The sequence below is a fragment of the Podarcis liolepis genome (genome assembly GCF_965112155.1).
Source record: "Podarcis liolepis genome assembly, chromosome: 7".
NCBI lineage: Eukaryota > Metazoa > Chordata > Lepidosauria > Squamata > Lacertidae > Podarcis > Podarcis liolepis.
The window spans coordinates 12,908,736-12,927,461 of record NC_139561.1 but is presented as its reverse complement, the minus strand read 5'-3'; the positions used below and the strand labels follow the sequence as shown (position 1 = coordinate 12,927,461).

Sequence of the window (18,726 nt, the reverse complement as noted above, 5' to 3'; positions counted from 1 at the left end):
TTAACCTAAAAGGGAGGTGTTGCAAAAAAAAAAGGGCCATTCCATATAGCTCTCCCCCTCTTGCCGGATTAAACACTTCACATTTTCCCTCACATCAAGGGATAACTAGCTGGAGGTGGCATGCCTTTGAAAAAACAAGAAAGCCCAGTTCCAAAGAAGTCTTCAGTGGCATTAAATTGAACTGGTTGCAGCTCTAAGCTGCCAGTGCATTTTGGCTTTCACCACAGACACATAAGGAGCACACAGCAGCTCTTCCTGGCATCCACAGATCTGGGTGGCCAGTGCCAGTTTTCAAGCTGCTGACAGAATTTCAGACTGTGCATCATTCCAGTCTATCCTCGAAAGAATGGCAGATGACAGCTATTTTCAAATGCAGTATACAACCCACCCACCCTCAAGGATCATCAGTGCACCAGTTTGGAATTAAAACACACACATACCCCACACGAAGCGAAAGAGCACAGGCATTATTTTTTTTAAGGGGAGGGGAGACAGTGAAGGTGCAAGTATGCAAGACTGAGGTTTTTGATTAGTTTGCCAATGCATCAATTCAGAGTGGGGAAAATATTGGTTGGTTGGTTTATACAGCACCTTTATCTTCCAATGATATCATGGTTCTCTTCCTCCCTACTTCATTCTCACAGCAAACCTCTGAGGCAGGTCAGGCTAAGAGATGGTGAGTGGCCCACGGTCACTCAGTGAGCTTTATGGCTGGGTGGGGATTCAAACCCTGCTCTCCCAGGTCACAGGTGTGCAGATCAAGTACTACAAGACTAAAGGCAAGGCATGAGCCTAGTAATCATTTTGACATGAGACTTCCTGCCACGGAGAACGAGAGTTCGTTTCTGAATATGTCATGGCACCAGTTGGGACTGCATAAGACTTGCAGTGGTATAGGGAGAAGAACATGTGGGCACACAGAGTTCTACCTGAGTCTTCAAAGAAGTTGTAAGTTTTAGAAATAAAGGCTGGGCCCCTGAACAATAAGGGCTAAGTTATGTCCTCCAATTGCTCTTGCAGCAGGCGCAAATAGTTCAGAGTCCTGTGTTTTCCCATTGTAACATGAGGCTAAGGAGACTTACACAAACAGAAAAGAGGTGTTCTGAAAATCAAGAGGGAGGAGCAGGAACCATCAAATGCATCAGCCAAAGACAGCCCAGCCATATCTACCTGAATGTAGCTCCCAGTCAGGTTGATGTCACTCAAGTGTCCTAAAGGCCATCTTGGCACTGCCTCATCAGAGATGTCCTGTTCCCAAGTGAAGAGAATTCCCTAACATGGGGAAAGTTAGCCAAAAGGGAGATCACCCCACCTACTGGTTTTAGAGATTCTCTTTTGCTTTCCTTAAAAAATTGTGTTTCTTCAGACTGATGGCGAAACCAAAGACCGTTACCACTTGTGGGGCTGCACTTGCTCAAGGCTGCTGTCCACAGACCACAATGAAAGTCTCAGGGTACCACAACACATGTCAGAACAGCTTCTGTTGCTTTGGAAAATGTTTCACAAGTGAATCAACTTGCAACCTTATATGGTTGTATTGAACATTAGTCCTACTAAGAACAGACCCATGGAAATTAATGGACATGACCAACTTACTAGGTTTAATTTTCAAATGTTTTGATACTCAGCACTTTTGCTTTTTTAAAAAAGTTTCCCTTTCTACAAAACATAACATAGCTTGCCACCATTAAGGCAACATACTTCCTACATCTGTGGTTTGACAGAAGCAAGGCCCCCATGACCTCTGCACAGTGTTCAAAACCCCCATTGTTCTAGGCGCATTTTGTGACAGGGAATTTCAGTAGGGCAAGCAGTTTCTGAGCTCTGGGTGCAGTAGTGTGCCTAAGATTTCAGATTTCAGAATGGAAGGAAAGGAGGACCTTTTTCCTACCTTCCCACTTCCAGCTACTCTTTGAAGACTGGAGAAGAGCCCCTCTGAAGAATATTAGAGGGGGGGCAAGGGAAAGGACTAAACCATGTGAAAAATGAACATAATATTTCATATTTCAGTTTCTAACACTGCCTCTGCATAGTTCTAACTCGGAGCTAGTACCATGGGAGCAATTATGTAGGAGTCAAATTGCAATGACTTCCCCGTATAAGCCCAGAGATTGGAGGCAGTATGTCAAGACTAATCCTGACCCAATACCAGACACTAAGTGCTGTCTTTGAAGGACAAACCAGATTTCCCACAAGCCAAGGCCCTTGGGGATCAGGCAGTGTCCCCCAGAATCAGTGTTGAGGATCAAAGGAGAAGGCGGAAGCCCCGCTCCCTGCATCTGCTGGCACCAAAAGGTCCAGTTCTGGGCCAGACTGACAACAGAACATACTCTGTGGACCCAAAGTCCACAGAGCCTCATGAGTCAAGGGCATCCTCATGAGTAAGTAATCCCTGAAACTCCTTCACCACCAGTAACTGTGGTTAGGGTGTGGTCTAGGAGGTCTGAGTACACAAAGTCTGCCACTTGAGCCTCCGAGTTGCAAGTAACTTCCTATATCACTGGTTCCTTGTTTCCAAGCCTCATCTCCCCTCCTTGTTGTGCTGCACTTTGCCTGGACTCTCTGAGGTATTGACCTCGGACTGCTGCCTGGCATAGCCTCTGCATCATGCTTTGCACCTGAACTGATTCCAGGTGTCTGACCCTGGTTTGTTTGGACTGGACTGCACCTTCAACCTTGTTTTCCCTGGCGAGTGTTGCTGTAAGAGGCTTACAGCTCCTGGAACTGGGACCCAAGCTCACTGAAGAACAACACAGTAGGGTGGGGGAAGAGAATGAAATAAATTCCTTGCATCAGATTATAAGGAACATATGATCATGTTAGTTTTCCATACCACTTTTTAAGAGCCAAGGCAATATATAGCAAAATATAAACCAACAACCATTAATAAAATAGGGTACCCAGCCTTTAATACACTAGGAGGGATGCCTTAATCTCAAGAACAACTCCATTTTACAAGTGTTTTATTAATGTTTATTCTATGCATTTATTATTGCAACTCACCGTGGAGTCTTATGACAAAGGGTGGAATATTAGTTTTAAAAATAAATTAAAGAAACCTTTCAAGAAGTGCTCTGGGAATGTGTGTGTATAAGTCAGTGGTATGGATGCAGCCCATGGGGCCTCCCTATCCAGCCCCCAGTGTCCCCTTTTCACCCCCATCACAATTAAGCTTGGAAAAAATCTGTCTAGTGGCTCAAACAGAACGTTTTTTGCAAGAGTAGTTGTTGAGGTTTCTTCTGGGGGGAGGGATGGAGAACTGAGTAATCTTTATGGAGAATGCAGCTAAAGAAAGGTCAAGCCTCCCAGCTGTAATCTCCAGGAAGATCACATAACTGGGCTCCCATAAAGGCTCAAATGCTTTTTCCAAGCCTAACTGTTAAGCAGGGAGAGTGAATGTGTATGTTGCATGTCTGTGCTCAGTATCTCTACCTACTTTGGCATTTGCCATGCCCACTGTTGGCATTTCCCCCCCCCCAAAAGGTTAACCAAGGAAGTATGCAACCTGAGGGGTTCCTCTCCATGCTAGGCAGGCGTATTATCTCTCATACACACTATCCAACAGGGATCTAAGTAAGACCGTCTACAAGTACTAGTCATGCTTCCAGTTTCAGGATACAGTTTGATGCACCAAAACATGATGCAACACTAGCTTAACTAGAGGCCACAGTGGGACATACATGCACATATGCCATTAGTAATGACTAGCCTACACCACTGCCCTTCAGTATCTCAAGTAAACAGATACACAACCCTTTCTTTATCTATTCATTTGTAAGAATGAAGCCAACAGATCATTAATGCATGTAATTAGCAGTCAACTTAGTTCGTCAAGTTTAGTCACACTGAGTGAGAGTATGACCACCACTCCCCTCCCACGCCAAAAGCACAAAAATGTTTGCGGAATAAGAACATTTACTTCTATAGTTCAAAGACTTCAGGCTTTGCGACAAGGAACCCATGAGCCCATCTTGCAACACAAGTGACCTTTGTCTAAAGCTTTACTGCATACAACCAACCGCAACAGAGATATTATGAACTCGGCATCATATTTCTTGCCCCTGAAAGAATTTCAGCCTTCCTAGAAGTTTTACATCTGGCAGACAAGAAGATAGTTTACAGCTAGAGATTATAATGATTGCCTTCTCTCTCAGCTCATTTAATTACCTCCTTATCAGACATGTCCAGTTTCACAAAAGTCAGCTAAGATTCCTGGAGCTCACTTGGGTTAATTAGAAATTTGTAGAATACAAAAGGCTGAAATCCTAGCACAATTACTAGGAATCAAGTCCCATTTAATGCAGCGGGGCTTGCGTCTGCGTAATCAGTTTTGGGATCAGAATTCAAGGCTGACTTTGGGAAGGTTATGTGCTTCAGTGCGTACCTTTCTCAAATAGCCAAGCCACTTGCAAAACAGGGTGCAGATCACATTGCGGAATGTCAGACATGGTATCGCTTTTATGGTATCATGACTATTTAGAAGCAGGCTCTTCTAGAACAAGAAACAAAGCAGCTATGTGGGAAGTTTAAGAAAAATACAGCCCATGAAGTTTCACCCGTTGACACAAACTCTCTAGAGGGTTGGCTGCTTTGTGGCTTTTATGCGTTTTGAAATGTTATTTATAGAACACTGTCACAGAATGCAAAGAACTGCTCCCCAAAGGAAATTTCAAGGCTGCCCCCACTTTACGGGCATGAGGCTTGCTCAAGGCTATCCAAAAATCCACAGCTGAATCAGACGATGTGAGGCTGCCCCTCCTGTTCAAACACTCATTTCATGTCCAGTGGGCTGGCAGGAAGGAAGCATCCAAGGATTTCTCCGGGGAAACGCACCAGCAGCCTCAAGCTGTGTAACAAGCATGTAGATCTGAGGAATCCTACACATCATGAAGTGGCAGAGAGCAGAACAATTCTGTCAGCCATAGCATAGCAATGATCCCAAAGCTACCTAGAACCTGGAGCACTCTGCTCCTCTTCCTCCAAAAGATAACAATGAGGGTGTGGGTAGAATTCAAAACACAATAGCATTAAGGCAGCAAACCAAACTTTGCCAATATCAATTGCAGTTATTCTCATGGGGATCTCTGTCCGTCTTCAGAAGGAAAGCCTACTTTCTCTGCTACATCCTTCCCAATGACTCATTCCCTCTCTGCACCAAATCCTCCTTCTGTCAAGTCACTTGCAAAACAGGGTACACAACACCACGCAGCTGCAAAATTTAAATGAAGGTGGTAGTTTACTTAGGGAGCCATGTACAAGATCCAGATCCAGCCTTCTCAATCGGTACAGCCTTGGAAGCGTGTTTAGGCTTTCATTAGTCATGCAGAGGCAGAACAGTGAACAGAGAGACTAGACAGCTAGCATCCAGCTGTACATACTCCTGTCTGTGGGGGATGAAAATGCCAGAAGGCACGCAGCTTGCGCTGCTTATGTGCATTAGTGCAAAGGTAGACAACATGGTGCCCTCCAAATGTTGTGGACTCCAACTCCCATCAGCCCCCTCGCCCCCACCTCTGCCAGCACGTCATGGATGATGGGAGCTGTGGTCCAACAGCAACTGGAGGGCACCACATTGGTAGAAAGGAGGAGGGAACAGTATGCGACTTGAAGTCACCAAAAATAAAGAATGTACAGGAAAAGGCCTTAGGGAAAAATAGGTCTTAAAGGATACCAAACTGGTGTTTTTCTCCCACAATAAGACTCAGGGCCTAAAAAGGGTAAAATGAAATGGGAAACCTCAAATGTCACTTTTCATGCATCTTGTGAACATGAAGCAGCACAAGCTCTTGAGAAGCACTCATTATGTTTGTGACGCCCATCTTTAACAGTCACCATTTTATTAATGGACTAAACACACACATTATCTTATGTACTTAAAACAGAAGTAGTTGAGAGCAAAGGTTCTTATTTTTCTCCTCAAGTTAACCATGGAGAAACGTGGACATTTGGCATTTGTGCAGAGGAAAAATGTTACTATATTTAGCCTCCTTCTCTTTGCAGGCTGCCATGCTTCTGTTTCAGCAGTGGGAAATTGCTTCAGTACTTCAATGACTGAAATGATTTGGATGCATTTACACTAGCGAAACACTTTCAGTTGCAACTAATCAACTCCTCAGGCCCTGAACAGAAACCATGAAAGGAAGGGGTACCTTAGCAGTTTCAGATGCCGTTTTAAATACGACGTATAATCTGTATGCACCAACTTAAAGAGACTTAAAAAAAAGAAAATATCTGTATTTCCAGAATTACAATATCACCTCCACCATACCTATCACATAGCCCCCTTACTAGCAGTCATGTTTTAGACTAAGTTCTTTGGGGTAAGAGATCTGTTTTTTCCTTCTAAAACTCTGTAAAGTGCTGTGTACATAAAGGGCACTGTATGTATAAGAAGAATAAAATAGTATCTTTGATACAAACAAAACCTCAGGGCAGTTTTCAAAAAAAAAAAAAGGATCACAAGAACTGTCAAAATTACAGGCAAAACATTATTCAGATATTATTGTAACAGCCCCCAAATATACAAAAACACAAATTTACACAAACTAATAAAAATGGTATGTATCCAAATTCATTTTACAGAATTCAGAAGCTTACAACTTTATGACATTTTGCTTGGTCCTAATAAAGGCATTATGGAAAAGGAAGTTTACTTGAGACTTCCAAGCCTCTCTCCTCAATTCCCTTTATAAGGTTTTAGAGTTAGGAGTCCCATTCGGAAACATTTTTTTCCCTCTTTAACGAGTCATTCCTAAATGTACTTTTTTTAGAGTACATTTTTTTTTAGAAGCCTGGAATGAACAACTTGAATGTGTTTTCTTCTGAAATGAGAATGTATCACCGGTACCAACTAGAATGACTACATTTCACAGTGGTGTGCTGCTAACCTTTTTTTACCTTTTGCTGCTAACAGAGGCTAGTATTTGGCTATGCCTGCCATTTATGTCCGGCAATACATCAGGTAGTTTTTTTGCCTCTGCAGCTAAAGGATGATAATTACTGCTTGCTCAGACTCTGCATATTCTTTGTCCTATTTTCAGACTGGGGGGATGGGTGGGAACTTTGCACAGCCCAGCTAAATCCAAAAAGGCTCTTTTCCCTCTGAACTAAAAGAGGTCCTCTCCTGTAATTAAACCTTACTCATTCTATAGGCAACCACTATCAGCAGCCTTTCAAATATATATGCAAAACACAGCTATCCTCCAGCACACTGATCTGATCTTCAACTGGCAGGTCAGGACTCACTAGTGGGTCGCAGCCTGATCCAAGGTGGGTCATAAAAGGAGCACTACCGTCATGCAAATTATGGTAAAAGGATAATAAATGGGTCCCCAGTTGCATGTCTGGGTTAAAAGTGGGTCCTGGGCCTGAAAGGGTTGACAATACCTGCACAAGACAGCCAGGCAGTTATTGTGCAACTGGGCTCTGCCCTTCCCCCACACAAGCCAGGGACATACAAAGGAAGGGCTGCTCTATTGTCAGTGTACAGTACTCACAATGGCCTCCTCCTGCCAACCGAAACTCAATTCAACAGATATCTGATAGTGAAAGGATTCAGTAATCCAAGTACCTAGAAGCAGATGGAAAACACTTTTGCATATTTGGCCATATCAATTCTGGAATGTGCACCTTAGCATTTACCAGCTCCCACCCACCCCAAATTCCAAATGCAACAGCCAAATAAATCTGATTCTGAAATCCAAGCACATACACACACTAAATTTCAAGACCTATATTTAAACTGATGGCACATTCAGAAAAATGAAAGAGCCACTTAATTCAGATCCTTCCATTTTTCTGAACCATCACTAAGCAACAGCACCATGGCAACTTTGTCCAGCATTAAAAATGCTCTGTGAAAACAGGGTGAAGACGACACTGAAAAGTCAGATTTAATTCTCACTGGAGGAATCCTTTGGCAATCTTGGTGCATAAACCCATCATGTCTTTTTTTTTAAATCACCACTCCAAAATCTAGTCTATCACTACCCTCCAACAAGCATTATTAAAAAAACACCAGACAGGTCTAGTTGTACATATCATTTTAAGCTCTGATTATCTGTATTTCCAGTGTAAGGCATAATAAATAATAGGGCAACTGACCATTTCTTAATGGGAAATAAGGCAGCTGCTTCAGTTTTATGTAACAGCTACCAGGATCTGACTGGCTGGATTATGCCCCTCTTATACCTAGATTTTAATTCATTCAGATTAATTTCTTAATCCTTTGTCTGCCATTCTGTGTTTCATGCCACTTGGCACAAGGTTATTCTTACAGATTTGGCCCTTTACAAAACCTGGGAAGACCGTTTGCAAGGAGGGGATGTCCCTTGTGACCACAAATGCTGCAGCAGCAACTGCTCTTTTCTGCGAAATATTTTCCCTCTGCATGTTTTGGAGGAAGCTCCGCAGCTCAGGCAACTGTAACAAGGGAGCTGGAGAAATTCTCTCCTTACGCTGCTCTCCTAGCACTCCCCCACCTCCCTGTGTGCAGCCCGAGATCAGCTCTGTTCTTCCCTACATAAACTGGGCCGCCATTTTAGAAAGGCATTCACACCAGCCAAAGCACTGCACCAGTCACCACTTCAGAAAGGGAGTCCTTTCCCTGAACATTTCCTCCCTCCCAACCTATGGAAGATGAACAGGGGAGAAAGCAGGAAAATGTCTCTAGAAACAGGCAGCGCTGCTAATGAACAAGTCAAGCTACATGCTGCTGGGCACAGCAAATCCTGCAGCACACAGTTTGCCTGGATGTGTCTCTTCCTCTCTCAGCCACAGAAACCAACACTAAGAAACAAGCAACGCATAGGGAAACCAAGCAGAAATAAAAGGAACCATTGTTCCCATGCATGTTGCATTTTGCATAGAGGAGCACTGTTAAAACCTTTCCCCTCCCTCACCCCCAACACAAAAACAAATGAAAAATTAATGACTGAAGAAGGAACAAATACCAGTTTATCGGACGTAACGCCACTGGTCTTCCTCCCCACACCCAAAACTGCAATACTGGGGAGGAGGGAGATAAATGATCTGCTTTAAAAGTTGCAAAATGAGTTAACTCTGACAAATTCGGAATATACGTAAAACACTGATGAACAAGCGAAGGCCAAGTAGCTAGAGAGCTTCCCTTTAATAAAGCAGGGCAGAGTTCTACTCTCCTTTCTCCCCCTGCTTCACCAGCCAAGCTTGTTCCCCATGAGGTAGCGACCAAGTCTATTTTTCCCATGGTGACTCACTCATTAGGTTCACTCCATAATTTTCCTACTCTAAACATTAGCAAGAAAATTACAAGGAAATTTACAAGCCCTTTCAGAGTCTCAAACTGGAAACTATTTTAGCTGACCAAAACACTTGTCTAGAATTCTACCTATCAGTTTCCTTCCACAATGCCATTAACAGGCTTCCACTGTAACAGCAGAAGTGAGTTGCGAACATGGAGCTTACTCCTGCAATCATATATCACCTAGGATCCATCCACTACTAAGAAGGCTTACAAATCTCTCTCTCTCACTCACACACACACGTTGGCGCTATTAAGTTAATAATTATTAAGCCAAATATGACCTGTTGCTAGATGAATAAGAGGCAAGGAAATATTATGTTTGTTTGACTGGGCCTAAGGCAGCAAGAAAAATATAAAAAGTAACAATACCAATCTGGTCTTCAGAATTAGCCATGGCAGAAAACTGTTCCATCGCAAAGGAAACGAAGGAAGTTGGGTTCAAGCAGGATTTCAGCTTCTATTCCCTCAAAGTTGTGCTTGAATTGCCAGGTCCCAAACATTTCATTCATAAATTGTTTCAAGAGGCAAGCAAGCAAAATCAATCAATAAATAAACAGTTCAGACTGACACTTGTGCACCCCTGAAAACAGCAATAGTTTATCCATGTTGTGTTTATGATACACTGAAAAGCCAAAAAAAAACCCACCAAGAAACAAAAACCCTCAGTTCCATCAGTGGATAGTGCTGGCACAAAAATATGGAAAAGAGGAATTAGCAGGCCTCTTCAGGTAAAAGTTGTTTCCATTCCAGAATGCCCTTAGAAAAATCCAATCCACAATGCTGATGGCACTTGGCAGTATCCTTCTTCCTCAGACTCTGGAGTTTCTTTTCTGAAGTTCCTTCCTTTAGGGTGTCAAAGATTCCAAGTGCAGGAGGGGATCCTTAATCCCAGCCCCCCTGAACTTCCTTCTCTCTTAGATCCAAGGTATTCCAATTCTACCAGATCCGTAGGGGCAAGCAAAAGCAGCAGCTGCTATAATACTCAAGACAGGTTTTCCCAGGCACATCTGTGGCTTGGCCTGTGAAAGGGCTCTCTCATCAGGCACTCAATTCCAGGTCCAATCTTAGGTTTTCCCTTCCACATGGACAACCATGAAACTCCCTTCCCTTCCTAACACATCCTCATTTATATCCATGCCTCCACAGGCACCCCCTCCCAAACTAGGGGTATTTGATCTCTCTCTCCCCCACAACCCTCCCACCTTCTCTTCTGCTTTCACACAACTCCAAGAGGAAAAGGTTCTCCCCTCAATCCTGGAAGTGGGACTTTATGTGTTGTGGGATGAGAGTAGTCACCTTCCTCGTTCTTCTCTTGACATCTTGAAGATTCCTCATAGTTGCCATGTCCCTGGTGATGATACTCCTTACCTCATTTTGCTAACCTCTCTCCCTCAATGATGTGAAATGGAAGATTCAGCTGCCCTACTCTTCCTCCCACCCCACCCCCACTTGTTTGCTTATGCTCTCCTGAAACCAACAACCCTTCATTATCTGGAGGAGTCACTGTTCCCTGCCTTCACCTCCCAACGGCGCTCTCAGAAGCAACTGCCCTTGTTATAACTTAGGTCTTGCCTCAGTTTCCTATTCCCTTCCCCAACTTCCTTAAGTCTGGAATTCCCTTCTTCCACTTTTATCTAGGGGCTGAGCTCATAGTCTAGACTCTTCCCCTCACTCAGCCTCTTGCCTTTCAAACGTTAAGGATTTTTCCTTTCCCAACAGTGCGTCTCTCTTCCCCTACTTATACAGAGAATTCGAGGAGGGGGGTGTTCGTCTAATATATATATATTTTGACTCCCTACCTGCCTACCTAGGTAAACCCATTGGGAGAGCTTATCCTCAGCTAGGCAGGATGTAACTAAATGTAATGTAAACCGCCCTGTGGCCTTCGGATGAAGGGCAGTATATAAATGTAACAAATAAATAAAATACACTCTTCCTCTCCCGCGTTGGTTGAAATTATGTGGGGGAGCGGGAAGATCCCTACACGCACCTTTTCCTCTTACGTTGGACTGAAACGAGGAACCTCTTTCCCCCTCCTTTTGCCTCCCCCACCCGCCTTCTATTTACCCCCTGCTCTCCCCCCACTTCTTCCCCCTGCCCTTTCGGGGATGTCCTTCTGACTCCACTACCAGCCCCTCCCTCCCTTCCTCCACTCACCGCTTGAAGTGCTCGATGATCTTCTCCTCGCGGACGTTCTCCGGCAAGTTGCCCACCCAGAGGTGCCTGGTCTCCCGGACCATGCTGCTGCCAGGCGATGGGGGCTCCTCCGCGGCGGGCGTTGCTCTCGCCGCCGCCGCCGCCCTCCGCTCGGCTCGCCTCAGCACCGCGAGCGGGGGAAGAAGCAGAAGCAGCTGCAGCCTCCTCTTCTTCCCGCCGCCGCTCTTCGCCGCCGCCGCACTCGGCCTGTGCCTGCCGCCGCTGCTCCTCTTTCGCCGCCGCCGCCGCCGCCTCCTCCCTCCGCGGCGCCGGTGGGGGGCACCATCCCACCGGGCCCTCCCGACACCCGCCGCCTCCTGCTGCTGCTGCTTCTCCTCGCGGCTGTCGCTGGTGGTGGGACCGCTGCCGCCGCCGCCGCCGCTCCTCCTCCTCCCTCCGCGGCGCTTCTTCCCAATTTCTCCTCAGTAGCAGTAGCAGCAGCAGCAGCAGCAGCAGCAGCAGCAGCCCCCGCGGCGTCCCCCGCTCGCTCCGTTCACTCGCTTGCTCGCTGTCTCACCCCCCAACCTCCGCGCGCGCGCATGCGCCCTCGGCCGCCGGCCGCCACCAACCCGGGTCCTCGCGCTTCAAGGCTCGCTCCTCATTGGGCGGCTGGGCGCGCGGCGAACCAGCGCGTGCGTGTGTAAGGAAGAGAAAAAGGGGCTTGTGTGAGAGAGAGGGAGAAAAGAGGAGGAAGCGCGCGCATGCGCTCTCGGGTATTGTGCGAGGAGCAGGGGGGGCCGAGCGCTGCGAGCTCTCGGAGGCCGGGAAAGGAGTAGGTAGGTGGGGTGGGGGAGGGGTGAGAGAATCCCTCTGTCCCCAATACGCCTTCTCCGCGGGAAGCGCGCAGGCGCACAACGCTCGCCTCCCCGCTTCGCTCGCGGTCTCAGGCTCTCAGGCTGTTGCGCATGCGCCCTCCAGGGTGAGGCGCCGGTGTTGTCTTCCCCTCCGAGAGCCTCAGTGAGTAGAAAGACCTCAAGGGAGGAGGAAGGTCGCCTTTCTCTCTTCGCTCCTCGCGCGCGCCATCAGTAAGGGTCACAGAATATCCCAGGCATGGCAGGGCTTCCCCGCTCCCTCGCACTGGTATAATGTCGTATCATGTGGAAATAACTATTTCCACCATTCAAGTCGCTACCAGAGTTATTTGTTGGTTCCCAAAACTCAAATCCCAGCTCTTGGAAGCGGAAACTTAAGAGGAAAATGGCGCAGGAGGTCTGTCCCACCACCGCCGACAACCTCTAATTGGGCATTTCCTTCGTTTTGGTGCCACTTCCGTCGCAAAAGCTGAGCTGTGAAGACTTCGCCGGCCAATGCCAAGACTGCTGTGGATTCTCGGGAGCTATGAACAGTTACACATATAAGAAAGCCATGGCGCTGCAATAGGTTTCCAGTTATTTTTTATACCATATAGCAAGAAGAAAATCTGTTGTTGATCTGTGTTTCGGGCTGTAGGCTCCTTGGGAACAGGGACTTGTCATGCCTGTTATTTGCATAAAGTATTGTGCATATAGATAGTGCCGTGTAAGTAATAGGATGGGTCCTGAAATTTCGTGGGATCTAAATTGGTGATGCCTATCAGCAATTGGCCTAATCCAAGCCGGACTAACATTGGATCTAATTCTTTTTATATATTTGTATACTTTTCCATATCTGCTTATATTTGTTTTAGTTGTTTTAAATATAAATATAATTTATATTGGGTTTTTAAAAAAGATTACAATAATAAAAGTACTTATAAACACTTGCCCTGCCACCCATACCCACATCACCTCCATACAAATAAAGTTTGCTTTTTTTCTGTAGGACAGTTTTTCTCATATGTAACACTATGGAGATTAACAGCATAAGCCTAAACATCTACTCTCAATAAACACCTGGAGAAGCTTATCCCTTAAGGCTGCAATCCTAAGCACACTTGCTTAAGAGTTAGGTCTTGCTGAAAGGATGCCGCCTCTGAGTAATTATACATAGGACTGCTGTGTTCATCAATTAATTAAAAACTCTGCCCTCAATTCATGTGTGGCAATGAGGCCCAGCCAGCGCTCCTCTGCATGAACCCCAGAACCCTTTGTGACACAGGGATTATTTGGTGGAGGTTTCCCATAAAGGCTGGGAAAGCACAACACAAGAACAATGGCTGCTGCATAAAATGCCACATTTTAACAGAGATTGCTGTGAGCTGTCTGTTGCCCACTAGAGACTTCCCAACCTACAATGAGTTTTCCCACATTCAAAAAACAATAAATGTAACCAACAAGACAAACACAGAGGAGATCCATCTCTCCTGGTGTTCAATTCCAGCAATTTGGGATGAGCAATACCTTGAGAATTAGGTTAGATTTACTGATCAGCTTGGTTATCCTAATTCAGAGATTCTTAATTGTTGTTTTTAAAGCTCATTATGAGTGAACCACTGGGATAAGAATTCCTTTGTGCAGAAGGTCTATTCCCCTCCATCCATTATTTTTTTTAAAGAGGGGAGATTCCTCTCTAGACCATGAAAGCTTATGGCATAATATATTTGCTAGTCCTTAAGGGGCCACAAGAGTCTCTGTTGTTTTTGCTGGAACAGATGGGAACACAACCACCCCTCTGGAAAACATATCCTTGCTCTCTGTTCATAGATAGATAGGTAGGTAGATAGATAATTGGGTCGGTATAGTGAACAAATTAACTGCTGACATTTTTATAAAAGAGAGACCAAAAATCAGTAAAGATTAAACAATAACTGTACTATTTGCAGCGAATTAGTATTAAATTAATAGATGCACAGAAAGTTGCTATATTCTTACAAGTGGTAATGAAGTGCCTCTGAATATGTACCAACACTTACTGGTTTGGAAATTAAGCCCCAACAGCTACCCGTATTTTTCGCTCTATAACACGCACCCGACCATAACACGCACATAGTTTTTAGAGGAGGAAAATCCGTAGGCATGCCACCCGTAGGCATTCCCTCCATAACACGCACAGACATTTCCCCTTACTTTTTAGGAGGAAAAAAGTGAGTGTTATGGTGCAAAAAATACGGTACTTAGGGTGTAGCAGGTTTAGAAGTTTTCCACAAAGGCAACCTTCCTCCACATGTTAGTGTTTCTTTTCAGCTGCTATTGCTGGGATGAGAAAAGTTAATTATCGGGGCTGATACCTCAGTGGTGGTCATTAATGGGCTTGGATTGCAGCATCACCATTGAGTTGCAAGCCAGATGGGAACCCAACCCGTTGTTCCCTGCTGAACAAAGGCAGAGGGGAGGGAGGGGGAGAGAGAGATGGCATTCCCAGCCACATCCTCCCCCTCCTCTTGCCTGGGGGTATAATTAGCAGAGGCACCCCAGGTGGCAGGAGGATGCCCCACGGCACTGACACGAAACCTGCTCCACAGCTGCTTAATCACAGGGGCATATTAAATGTACCAGAAGGCAAGGAAACGTTCTGAGCATGGTTTTTCATGGGAGGCTTACCAAACCTCTCCAACCAGCCCTCCCAGGTTCTCCCTCCCTTACCCTTCCCATCATCCATCCAGAGTCCTCTGGCCAACTGTTGTAGTAACTGCTGGTATTAGGGCAACTCACAAGGAAACATGGCATCCTGGATTCTGGCTAACAGGCCAAAGGTGGATTGGATCCCATTAAATTAGGGCAGTGTTTCCCAAACGTTTTTGGGCAACGGCACACCTGTTTACTGGAAAAAAATCTCGCGGCACACCACCATTAAAGCCCCGCCCCGTGACGTCAGCGCGCAGCGTCACGCCGGGAGGGACGCACAAAAGTGAAAGTTTTTTCCCTCGGCAGCTCCTCTCAGCTGCGCTCAATCCGCCTCGGAGCGCAGGAGCGATGCCTCTCTCTGGCTCTCCCTCCGCGCAGGCTGAGGGAGGGAGGGAGGGGCGCGTGTGACCCGTCTCTGCTGGGAGACCAAACCCAGCGAGGCAGAGTCACGCGGAGGCGCCCAGGCAGCGCTGCCGGCTGCGAGGAGGAGCGCCAGGCAGCAGCAGGAGGCGCGGCCTCTCCTCGCCGCCGCCACCCCGCCTCTCGCCGCCCGACTCGCCCGCCTCCCTCCAGGCATCTCGCGGCACACGAGGCAACGTCTCACGGCACACTCGTGTGCCGCGGAACACCGGTTGGGAAACACTGAATTAGGGAGCTAGGTACTGTCAGACGCTAGTCGGTTATAAAACAATTGTGGATTGTCTTCCAGCCCTTAACTCAGTAATTAAGAGAGAGAGAGAGTAGTTAAGCACAACAGGAGAAATAAGGACTCTGGTGAACCCAGTCACCTACCCATGGGCGTAGCCAAGGGGAGGCAGGGAGGGGCAGCTGCCCCCCTAAATAAATAGAAATCAATACAGAGCCAACTGAGGTTCTGGCCCCACTAACAAAAGGCCTGCCCTTCCAACAAAAATCCTGGCTACGCCCATGCATCTACCTGCCACAACTCTGGATGTGATACTGTTCTCAGCTCCCTGCATCAGCGTATGCTGATAATGCTGCAGTTCAGAAAGTTTAAATAATAACAACACCTGGAACCAAATGACCTTTTCTGGAGCACAGACTATGATCACAAACCCTCCAACATTCCTCAGATGAAAATAGGGACATTTCTCACTCCCCCTCAACTGACCCTCATTGACCACCTGTTTTTTGTGGCCCTCCTCACCTGCAGAGTATTCCCTATCAGAAAAAAAGACAAGTGTCACCACCACTACACCAATCGGACACAGCACACATGCTCTCCACCATCCTAAGAAAACCCCTGAATCCTAATTTTATTTTATTCTTTGGTAGATTTACAAAAATAAATAAATTTTATAAAGGGGCCAGGTTAGATGCGGACACACAGAGCATTTTTTTTAAATCAAGACTCCTTGCGCTCTGCTCCCTGTTTCTTCCCACCCAGGTGGTCCTGCCCTCTGCCTGTCCCTTAGAGCTGGTGTGTCACTCAGGTATGGATGCCTTGTCGGTCCCTAGGCACTTCTTAGTTTACCCAGGCATTTTGTAACTCAGTTGCCTGTCACAGTGGTACTCTTTTAGTGGGATGGGTAGGGCTTGACCTTATTTGACATCTGAAGGCAGCACTGTTTAGGGAAGCTTTTAATGTTTGATGTTTTATCACTTTATCATTAATAATAATAATAATAATAATATGTTGGGGGCCACCCAGAGTGGCTGGGGAAACCTGGCCGGATGGGTGGGGTATTATTATTATTATTATTATTATTATTATTATTATTATTATTATTTTACTGCATGAGCATTTTATGTATTTTGTATTGTTCCTCTTTACCTCCTTTTCCAGTTTTGCACTGATTGTATTTGTTGTATTTTATCCTGGCAAGCTGCTTTGATATTTTTATTTTATTTTGTATAATATGACTGATAAATGAAAATAAAAATAGGATTAAAACTCCTACACTCTACTGTAGCACTACAGAAGACAAAGAAAGGGTTAACAAGGAGCCATTCCCAGATATAGCCATGTTGATGAGGCTGCCCAAGAGAAGGACATTTTAACTTCATTTTCCTTGAGACATTGTTTGACAACATCTGCAGGTGGGGAAAGTAACACCACTCTTTAAATATCTATATATATCTATATATCTATATGGTGAGGATTGGAGTTTGGCATGCTGGCCACAGTACTTGCATTCAAGCGGGATTTCTGAGCCTGGGGAATTTAGGACTGATATGCCCAGGACTGTTTCCCATTCCCATTTCAGATGTGGAATCATTTGGCTTTCACAAATGCTTATGTAATAACTCCCAGACTTGCTCTCTTTTTTCTCTATGGAGAAGCAGGCAGAAAATCACTATGACAGCAGAGAAAACTTAATTGAATTTTGTGGACATGAACTTTCATAAGCAACAGTCTAGTCCACTGGATGCAGAAGGGGAAAAGGCAACACTCTTGACAACTTTGTACTGAATTTCCCACTGCTCAGGGAACAAAATAATCCCATAACCTCACCAAAGGCTTGTGTTAAAGCTGTATCAGTTGTAAATAAGCCATAGCCCCTCATTTCTTCCCCCCAAAAACGTTTTTTAAAAATTAGTTTGAAGTCCATGCTTCTGAAGGCAAAATCTTAAATGAATCTAAAACAGATGAGGTTGGGCAGTGTAAATTAGGTGTCCTCTTTGTGTTAAAAAGCCCGTTTGGTGGTTTGAAATCCAGAGGGAGAAGAATGCACACTTTAAATAAACAAAGCACAACATATATTGCAATAAATCTGGCTCATAGGTCTGGGGCTTGCTTTGGAATTAAGGCAATGATCTCACCGTTTAGTGAATGCCAGCCCATCCAGAGCTGGTCTCTTTTCTTCCAAGCTGCCAAGGATGTATTTTCAAAGTCTCGCCTACCACCCACCAAGAGAAGAGGTTGGGATGCATTTGCCAGTCTTGCTGAGGGGTTAAATTTGGGAGGAAAAGGCTTGATCTCTGAAAGCATTGGAGGGGTGCTGAGTCAACTGTGGTGCTTCCTATTCCTATGCCCCAAGTAAATAGAGGGCTTCCCATTCAAAACACAGCATGACCTGCTCTTAAGGCTTTATTATAATCTGCAGAAATATGCAGTCATGAAGATGAATGCTGTTATTTATGCCAACGTGTAAATAAACAGCACACATTATTTACTTTCCCCCCCCTCCACAAAGGCACTCATGATATCCATATCAATGTGTCAAGACAATTCTGCAGGGTGGCTTAGGATGAGAGTGGGACCAGCAAACCAGATCACCCAGCAAGTGGTTACTTGAACCCGAGTCTTCCTGGTTTGCAACCACTGCCCTAGTATGTCTGCACATCAAGCGAACAATCTGACCATATGGCCAGGAAACAGGTAGGGAAGTCTCAGCCCCAGCTGCAGTGCCAGAGAATTACGTACCCCTTCCAGATAAATGACCATTGTTGCTTATCTGAAGACGTGTTTCACATATCAACTATAACTGAAAATGTAAACTGGAATTTAAAGCACAGCTGCAATTCTAAGTATGCTTACTTGACAGTTAACTCCATCAACACCAATACGACTTACTTCAGAGAACATTATGCTTAGGATTAGGAAGGAACGGGAAATGCACTGAAAAAGAAATCTAACGTGGGATCATGTGGGTCCCATTCCCAAACACACTTTGCTTGTGTCTCCTCACCCCATTGTTGTTGTTTTTCTAACAAGTCTGTTGCAAACTAATCCCCAATTCCCATAAGTGCAACATTAATAAAAGAAAAGCCTTATATCACCAACAGTCCGTCCTATAATTA

At 45.4% G+C, this 18,726-nt stretch overlaps 1 protein-coding gene across 4 annotated transcripts in view; it reads right to left on the bottom strand.

The window, feature by feature from the left end:
* The window catches only part of SPEN (spen family transcriptional repressor), a 66,250-nt gene extending 54,487 nt beyond the window's left edge, over positions 1–11,763 (bottom strand). For 3 of the 4 annotated variants that reach the window (XM_083514560.1, XM_083514561.1, XM_083514563.1), the window contains exon 1: positions 11,441–11,763. In XM_083514560.1, coding sequence (XP_083370686.1) covers positions 11,441–11,523 — 83 coding nt within the window. In that variant the 5' untranslated portion in view covers positions 11,524–11,763. Of the gene's footprint in view, positions 1–9,652; positions 9,822–11,440 lie in introns of those variants that run through there. The other variant, XM_083514562.1, reaches the window with a different exon arrangement.
* Positions 11,764–18,726: the final 6,963 nt, after the last annotated feature.